The sequence below is a fragment of the Pteropus alecto genome, unplaced genomic scaffold, assembly GCF_000325575.1.
Source record: "Pteropus alecto unplaced genomic scaffold, ASM32557v1 scaffold102, whole genome shotgun sequence".
Taxonomy (NCBI): Eukaryota; Metazoa; Chordata; class Mammalia; order Chiroptera; family Pteropodidae; genus Pteropus; species Pteropus alecto.
The window spans coordinates 1,955,607-1,965,082 of NW_006432224.1; the positions used below are offsets into that span (position 1 = coordinate 1,955,607).

A 9,476-nucleotide genomic window follows, 5' to 3' on the forward strand; every position below is an offset into this window, starting at 1 on the left:
AGGTGAGGGACGGTGAAGTGAGGCCTTTCCTTCCACGCGAAGCTGGGCGTGCACAGCCAGAGGACGCCCAGGGCGCTGCGCCCGCGCCCCCGACCCCTCGCTCCAGCTCCAACCGTCCAGTTCGCCATCCGTTTCTCCAGTGCCCCTCGGGGTCCATTCGAAACGAATGTTCGGTGAAGCGGGCTGGCCTCGCAAGGAGGACTTGCCCCATCTTTTCGGTATTTACATTTTTTGCATTCAGCTCCCATCAGCTAGACGACAGCGACCGAGCGACCACAGAAAGCACGCTTCAGGGAAGTGTTTTTGCCTGGCGCGTGATCACGTAAACTGCCCCGGGCCCACGGGCACAGTTTTAGCAGAAATGGGTGAGAAGGATGCTATAAGCAGACACGTGTTCTCTCGAGACTGCCATTTAATTTGGGGCATCACTGATCAAGAGCTGCAATAATGTGAATCTCTTAAGTTTCTTAATTCTTAGAATATCAGCTTTAGGGCTCGTGGAGACAAAGAGAACCCCGGGGTGTCATCCCTCACGATGCGACGCGTGCGTTTTATATATTTTTTTAATTGCGGAACTCTTAATAGCCCACATGAGTCGGTTCATTAACTCAAACGATCTGCGTCTGCTGCCGTCGCTTTTAGCAGATGTGTTTCTTTTCTATTTACCGTCTTTTTAAACGTACCCAGGAAGTGGGTGAACTCTTCAAAGAACCGAAGCAAATTGAGTTCTTCGTTGATGCAAATGTAGTCAAAGCAATTCAAAACACATTATTTGACTAATAGCATCAAAACACAATCCTATTAAAGATTTCATTAAATGTTAGCGTAAAATTTTCGTTTCATAATTCAAAATGAAAATGCACTGGAGCAGGACTCCTAAAAGCAAAATGATATTCCACGTTATTTTGCAAGTATGCTTGCTAAAATCTGGCAGACTGTGAGTAATAACTTTCTGTTCTGTACAGGATCTGGCTATCAAGCATCAATTTTTTTTTTTTTTTAGCATCAATCTTAAAGACAAGCCTACTAAGAAAAGAAAATATATATCAAGAGTTTTTTTACAATGAGAAAATTCATCTGCTTTAGTTTCTTTGCAAATAAAAATCTGAACTCAAGTTCAAAGAAACCTCTCGCAGTGGAGAATTCTGCAAAAAGTCCCTCCAGAAGGGACTCGAGTGTACCCTGAGTAAAATAAATAGATAAAAATAACCAAGAGATAACAGAGGAATGGAAAATAAGCTGAAAGTCATTGTCGACCACTGGGCTGCGTTTCCAGTGTTTTTTTTTCTTGCGAAGGCATTCACTTACCAAGCAGCCCCCCAGGCCAGGCTAGCCACTGTGACTCTGAAAATCAGCTGTGTCATCAGTGACTTCTTTACCCAGATAGCAGACTGTCATACTCAGAATGGGTAAGAAAACGTACAGGTTTTAAGTCTTAAAGCACCTCTCTCTACCCTGCGTCCAGAATGCAAGAGAGAAAATATACATAAAACAAGCATGAGAATGAAGCGTAGGCACTGCCCGGGGATGTCGCCCGGCCACACTCCACCTGAGATTGACAAGGGAAGTCGTGGCTGTTTGGGCAGAAATTGCCATGACGACGGCGGCAGTAATAACACACTGATAATAATCTAAAGAGCGGCAGCGAATGGCTATGACGTCAGACCCTGTTCTAAGGGGTCTCCATGTCATCCCCACAAGCTCATGAGGCCTGTGCATTTATTGTTTCTCTTCTCGCGAAGGAAGAAACAGGCACAGAGAAAGATATAAACCCTTTTGAGGTCGTAAAGCAAGTAGGTGACAGATCTGAATGTAAACTAAGGCATTCTGCTGTTAAACATGCAGATCCAGAGACAACACAGGCATGGCGTCCTTGAAAGAGTAAAGGTTTGGGAGTTGATGGACCTAAATTACCTGTATGACCTAGAAAGCTGAGGGGTCCTTTCGGTTTCTAAACCAACAAGATAAGATCGCTCCTCCGGGCTTCAGGAGACGGACAGGTTTGCCGAGGACCTAATATGGGCCGGGACAGGGTAGGTGATGATGATTTGCTCCTTTCCAGGGCGTTTAAGGAAAATATTTTAGGACTACCTTGCAGCGAACCCTACGTGCACGTGACAATCAGAAGAAAATCCGGAGAAAATGTATCACAGTGCCGTTAAAGTTATTTTCTTTCAAATACGAAATCCAGTGTTTATTTTCTTGCTTTGGGAGATAAATGAAAAAAAAATCTGATGCCGTAACAGTCATAAACAGTCAACTTCTCAGTAAACTCAGTGCAATCTGAATGTGACATTTGTTCAGCCAGTGAACTAATAAAGACCTGGATTAAAAAAAAGGAAAACGTTTTCACTTTCTGTCAGTGACCTTAATACTCTGATTACTAGACCCAAAAGAAAAAAATTCTGAGGGAAAAACTACGCTAAGATTTAACTGCAGTGAACCAAGAAATGCCTAACCCCCATGCTCCTTAGCGGGCCTTGAGTAGTTAATGGCTTTCCTGCATCTGGGTAGCAAACGCCTGCCAAGGAGCCCTGATCATCTTTGTCACCTTCTGGAGGCTCTTCGTTCCCTGGTATGTCTTGCGGAACCAGAGGCAGGTTTTAAATCTGGTGGTGGTGACCCAGGGTGTAAACCGAGGAAGGACTTTTTGGCAAGAAGGTGATGAAAGTGTGCAGCCGCCCGCCCAGCCCCTTGTGGCTTCTTCCCGTGGGGGCGGGGTGGGTGCCGTTTTCCGGTGAGCGGGTGGCAGGGACATCGATCCAGAGTTTAACGGCTGCCATAAAACCCTGTGTCCTAACAAAGACCCATCCTGGTCAAGCCACGTGACCGGACGACCTAATGACACACTGTCCCTCAGGAAGGAATGCGCTAAGCGGCTGCGGAGCTGCCCTTGGCGGGTGGGGGAGGGGGAGGGGACGCAGAGCTGGGGCTTAACTCGGTTCTTTGCAAGCGTCACCGCCCCTTGGCCCAGAAGCCTGTTCTTAGGTTCTCGGAGAAACATTTACCTTCCGATTACTCAGGGCCTTTCACTTAGGAAAATCGTTAAGGTGATTAAGTCAGAAAATGACAAATGCAAGGTCTGATCGTGGCCAACGATCGATCCCTTTCCTGGCTTGCTTTTCCCGTTCTGCACCCTTTCCCTCTGCTAGCTGCCTCCTCCTGTCTCTAGGGGACCTTGGTGACAGCCCCGCCTTCCCTTCAGAGACTGCTTCGGGGGGACCAGCCAGCACCCTTTTCTCCCCGAGCGAACACGCTGAAGGGCGATGTCAGCCCAGCCTCCCCGCCCTCACTGGGAATTGTCTGAATCGTGATGAAGCCCACGGACTCAGGGGATCTAAGAGATGGAGAAGCAGCCCGGATGCTAACTTAATTCCCGGATCCTGAGTTCAAGGCTGAACTCCTGGGGATAACATTTCCTGGAGCAGGGAAAACCTTTTGCCTCCTCTGCTTCCAGTTGGTTCCCCTCATCTGCAACTGAAGGAATCCGGCTAAAGGGGAGGCACCCCCATTGTGCAGGGGGGAAGAGGGAGCTGGGGAGAGGGAGCTGGGGAGGGGGAGGGTGTGGCTTCCGGAGCCAGGCACGCTGGCATCGCCCGTGGGGATCTGGGCACAGGGAGAGGCCTGGCGCTCGGTTACGGCCCTCGGCCCCGTCCTGTGGCCTTACGACTTCTTGCTGGCAGTGAGGGCGAGGAGGAAATCTGAAAGATCCCTTTTCCACAGAGGAAGTCCACATGGGCTAATCCGGTGATTTGCCTCGGCCGAAAGGGGTTCAGACGACTCGGAAGGTGCTCTAAAGCATCCGCTCCCCCAGACTAGCTGCGTTGTCGTATTTACCCCAAAGCCTTTCCCCACTGGCCACACCATACAGGTGACACACCTGCTTTCCTCCTAGACTCACAGGGCCGGGGCCCCAAAAAGGACACCGGACAGAGCTCACACTCGGGGAGGCCGAGGCACAGACAGCTATCCACACGGCCACCAGGGAGAATCCACGCGAGTGTGCGCTCACTGGCGGGTAACCGATGTGGTACCCCATAGACGGAGGAAGGAGGTGCTAACGACGCACCCCGAAATCATCATGCTGAGTTGCCTACAGCTGGCGGTGGGCGTGGGGAGTGGCTGCTAAAGGTGTGGCTTCTGGGGCGACTGAAAATGGCCTAAAGTTAGTTAAAGACGATAGCTGCGTAAAAACTGCTAAAACGCACCGAGCCGTGTCCTCGAAACAGGTGAACGTCCTCAACGACCCGTTTCGAAAAGCGGGGCCTGCAGAAGGCCACGCCGGGGGCCTCTGACGAGTGCCCCTTCTGAAGGGGGAGATGAAGCAGACCGGTAGCAGCGATGACACCGTCACGCGACTTTCTGCGCCACTGACGACGAGGATTTTTACTTAAAAAGTGAGAACGAGATGGAGGGGACAGGTGCCACCAAGCCAGCGGCCATCGCCGTCCGAGGCGCGTCCGTGTGTCCTCCAGCGACTAACGGGCGTCTCTGTGCCCCACGGACGGCGGAACGCATCGTCCCTCCCCTGGCACCAGCTGCGTCGGGGCCCGGGCGACATCAGGCATCAGGCGACTCTCCCGCTCTGAGACGCGTGACACGTGAAACAGCTCTCCGTGGGAAGCCGCGCCGCACACCTGGCTGCCCCGGCCTGCGGGCCACCTGCCGGGGACAGTGACTCTCATGACTCGGCTGTTTCTTCCTGAAGTGACACCACTCTGTGACTGCTGGGACAAACGGAGGTCTCCATCTACTACGAACCCAAGGGCGTGACGCTGGCCCCTGCGTGTCGCCGCTGCCGCTGGCATGCTGTGGTGCAGACGTCCGAGGCAGGTGGCTTCAGCGGCTGCGGCTGCGGCTGCGGCCCCGGCCCCAGGATATTTTTGCGACAAGGGCACAATCGGAACGAGGCCATCGTCACTCGTGCGTGCGCTGTGACCCAGCCCCTTCGAATCTCCTCCCCCGAAGCCAAATTCTCCCTCGTTTCAAAGCCACTAGCAGGGTCTGAGGCAATTAAAATCTAGTAATGACCGCTCAGAAAAACGGTCCGGTGCGCACAGTGGCCGGACACGTGACACACAGTCACGCGCACACCTGCCGCCGCGGCCCAGACCTTCGTGGTCTCTGTCACCGTGATGCCGTCTCTTCACGAAGCTGTGTCCCACTAACCGAGTCGAATTCAGCTCCCCGTCCCTTAAATCTGACGGCCGAGATTTCTATGCAAACGACCTACGAGGGTCGTGAAACTTAGCGAGATGTGGAAAAGTAAGAACGATTCAGCCGAGGTGTCACCTCGCTGACCATGGGGTTCGGGCCACTGTTTGGCTGACCAGGTTTCCAGGTGTCCGTTCCGGAAGCTTCCGCCATTAGGGAGGAATAGAGAATCTTACTGTACAATTACAAAAATGGTTTCCTCGCTTAATTTAGACGCGTGAATTTAACGCTCCCCCCAAAACATTTTCTCCCTGGAGGGAGAGGGCGAGCCAGACGCTCTGTCCTGCGTGCACGGGAACCCCCCTCACCTGGGCTTTCCCTTCCCACCTGGACAGAAAGCAAAGGTGTTGCGAGGACGTGATCATTGCCTCTCGGTGTGAAATCTGTTCAGACGCGCGACACCAGTGCTCAGCCAGGAGTCCCCCTCCTGTTCGCTCCTCCCGGGGGACCCGTCTCTAGCTCCCTGAAAGCTTGTCGATCACGGACCCCGTGCACGGCACCCCGCGAGGTGGACAAGTCCCCCGACCCCTTCGTTACAAAGTCCCCGCTCCTCTAAGAGGACACCCCAGCAACTCCGCACGCCAGGAAGCGTCAGGCCCGGCCCCGCCACGTCCTCGCCTGCGTCTGCACGAGACGTTTGGGGTGCTCCATGGAGCGTGAGAAGCCCCGAACAGGGGGCGTAAGCAGAATGGCATCACGGGGTGGGGGGGGGGACAGGACAAAAAGGAGTCATAAGGCCTGGGGACCAAGGGCAGGGAGATGTAGCACCAGGGCAAAACAGACCTGACACATACGGACATGTGGAGTGACAGCCCAGCCCAGCGCCATTTACTATTAACGGCCGCTCGTGTGTTCACTAGATTCGTCTCACTCACGGACGGTAGTTTCTAAACTTATAAAGAAATCGCACAGGCCAAATAACAAGGGACCGGGTTAGAAGTGGACACGTGACCCAGTCCCGGCCGACGCGGAGAACTGGAGGGGAGGGGGGCGTCTGAAAAATCGTCACCTCCCGTTGAAAAGAGGTTCACGGGGGAAAATCCCCTTCCCCCGGACGCTGTGCATGCGCACGTCGCGCCTCGAGCAGGACGGTCACCTGGCGACTGAGGACAGCTGAGCCGCATCACGGGGTGCAGGTGGGGAATCGGGCCCAGGACGCGGCGAGGCCGCTGGGCCGGGCGACGCTGGGCCGGCCACCTCCGGGCTTGGCTAAGACGACAACTCACGTTGTCTGGGCGCTGGGAAGTGGGTTTCCTGTCACCTGCAGCCGAAGGCCACCTGACAGCTCACCTGACATCTGCGGCTGAGCGAGTCCCGTCTGCAGACCTCGCCTGGTGAGGCCAGGGGCCCCGGCCATGCCTGTCCAGCACCTGCCACCCCACCCCGGGCACGGCCACAACATCCACGCATGGAGCCAGCCTCCCTCCCTGCTACCTGGGACCCGCGAGGGTGCTCCTCACGCTTCGGGGCCACCGAGGGGCGGCCCTACCGAGCCGTGGATGACAACGTGCATGTACCCCGGACCCTCGGGGTTATGAGCTCCTCGCCGCTCCTCGCCCAGCTCCCTCTGGAAAGGCCGTCGGTTCCCTCCCCACGTGGGGCTCCGGGCTCCCACGGCCACCTGCGGGGGACAGAGTCCTCTGGCCTCTCACTGGCCCCGACCCCGGAGACCCAACTCTACCTGCGGCCTCAGTCCCCGCCTTTCCTGGACGGAGACGACAGGAGGTTATGACCTGAGCTTGGCCCTTGAGGAGGGCCAGTCTGTCCTCTGTCCCTAGACCCATGTGGTATCCCCAGTCTGGCCTCGCTTCCTGCCCAGAACGGGGTCTGCCATGACGATGTCCAGGGGGCGGCTGGGCTTTGGAAGCTCAAGGCCAGCCGGCCACGCGTTCTCTTGCCTGCTGTGGCTACCGACGATGGCTGGGGTGGCGACGTGTCTGGAGTCGGACCTGCTGTCGCTTCCCGTGGCGCACGGCACAGGCGCACGCTCCGCGCCGGGGCCAAGGGCAGGGGCCAGAGTCCAGCAAGGCTCTGCGGGTCCAAGGCCAGCCGGCCCGGACACAGGCTGCCTCTCTGGAAGAGCCCGAGCGACAGGGGCCCTGTCGGGCCAGTGTGGCGTCGGCGGGCCGGCCGCATCGTCTCCTTCAGGTGATCGTCACGGTACAAACTAGGACTCGAGGCCAGAGGTCGTGAACAGCATGGGAAGAAGCCACGTGTGTCTATAAGTAAAGGCCGCAGTTTGTCTCACGTAAGCACGGGAGCCGCCGCTGTGCCTAAAGCTGGAGCTCACTCTGGTTGATTTTTTACAACAGAAATCTGGTTTAATTAAAATTTTACCCCCAAATTTATGTCCGTAATGGATAGAATTACACTTAGTCATAAAACAAATCAAAAAACAAATACATATTAAGTTTTCTCCAGTTCGTACGTTAGTAATTTTTCTAAATGATCTCGCGCATACTCGGTTTTCTTGGCCGGACGATCACGCTAAGAAATCATGACTTTCTTAAAAGGAATTTATATGCAAAACCTAAACTTCTTCTGTCCTCTGTCCAGTGGCACCACCCCCGCCCCGCCCCGCCCGGCTCACTCTGTACTTCGTTCATGCTGAGTCGTGATGTTTTTTCTAAAAAGCTTAGAAAACTTTTTTCTAATGTTCACTTAGACACGTTTCCCTAATGGAAATATGCCCAGAATCCGTCTGAAGAAGCTCTCCAAGGCCGCGGACGCTGCAGTCCCATGGGACTCGCCCGTGACGAACGGCAGCGTGTCTGTGCGCTTGGCGCCATCGGCCACAGCCCGCGGTCGCCCGTTCAGAACACGCGCTGTGACCCTAAAACGCGAAACGGCCGCACACGCGCAGGAACGCAACGAGGGGTGACGGTGACATCGCAAGGCTCCTTCGCCCCCTTTGCGGCGGCCACCCCCGGGACTGAGGAGGACCAGCAGGTGCCCGGGGCCCACGGCCCACGGGGCGGCAAGGTGACACAGGCCCTGGGAAGGTGGCTCGGGGGCTCGGGGGCCTCTCAGAGGCCTAGGGTGGAGTGGGGGGGTGAGACAGCTCCAAGCCCCCCGGAGTCTGGTCAGCTGGGTCCCGGGGGTCAGCCTCAGGTCCCCGAAGCTGAGACACGGGCCGGCGACAGCTCCGTGAGGGGCAAGCTGTGGCGTGACACCAGTCCCCTGTGGTCAGGGCACCGGGGAGTCGACGTGGAGTTGCCTGGGGACAGACATGCTACATAAACGTACAAGTAGGGAACACTCCGAGACAGAATGTTCCGGAACTGACGAGGCCTACAAGTTGCTCGAAGATTCTGAAACCTTTCGTGCCTCTTGTGGGAAACATTCCATGTGCAGCAACCCGCTTCTTCCATATTCTCGGAAAGGCGTTTAGATGGCTGGCCGGAAAAAAAGGAGACGTAATTATTTCTGACAAGCAGGATAGAGTTATAAATACGCCCATTCCGAAGCTCTCGTGAGAACTCTTCATTCATTTCCCATTGGTCTGAAAACCTAATATAAACTAGTCTGGCCGTTAATGGACTTAAACTTTATCAGCTTCCAGTGGGATGAAGTCTCCCGCGCTGCGGCACAAGCAAACCGCTCAAGTTCACGAGAATCCACACTTCCCTGAGCCCACACCACCTTATTCTAAAAAGTCGGCAGATGGAGACTTTAAATCTCAAATGCTCAGATGAAAAATGAATGTAAAGATCATCATCCCGAATTCTCGGGAAAAAAACGAATGTAAAGATCATCATTTTAAATTTAATAGTTTTTTTGTTTTTTTTTTTTTGGTCTTGATAATCGAACGCATTTCTTAAAACGGCTTTTCTCAGTTTTCAAAAAACTAAATTGTTTCTGTCCTTCCGTTTTTCTCGCGGAGTCTTCGTAGAAAAGAAGCCTCCAGCAAACGCCGTGCTATCTCAGATATACGCAGGGGGAAGAATTAAAACAGCAAACGTCAAAAATGAAAATAAAAAAAAAAAAACTCGAGGAAAATGGACACCCGTTTTCCAGCTTAAATACATGAAGTTAAACAAAGATCCCACGGCTTTAAAACGCCTGCTCCGGCAGCGAACCGCAGGGACCCGGCATGATTTAATGACAACCGAACCAAAGCCAGCATCTGGGGCCAGGCGCTCGGACGTAAAACTTAGTAACACTTAAAACACGTCACCCATCGACTCAGTTTTTCTGTCCAGTTTACTGTCATTATAGTAAAATGACAGGAAAGCCCACAGTGGAGGGAGCCAAGTCCCCTG

The 9,476-nt window shown here is 54.1% G+C and overlaps 1 protein-coding gene across 1 annotated transcript in view; it reads right to left on the reverse strand.

The window, feature by feature from the left end:
- NSMCE3 (NSE3 homolog, SMC5-SMC6 complex component) overlaps window positions 1-7,350 on the reverse strand; it is a 14,736-nt gene extending 7,386 nt beyond the window's left edge. The window contains exons 1-3 of the mRNA XM_015585704.2: window positions 7,126-7,350; window positions 6,704-6,835; window positions 4,209-4,307 (exon numbers count right to left, since the gene is read on the reverse strand). Coding sequence (XP_015441190.1) covers window positions 4,209-4,307; window positions 6,704-6,835; window positions 7,126-7,350 — 456 coding nt within the window. The remainder of the gene's footprint in view (window positions 1-4,208; window positions 4,308-6,703; window positions 6,836-7,125) is intronic.
- Window positions 7,351-9,476: the final 2,126 nt, after the last annotated feature.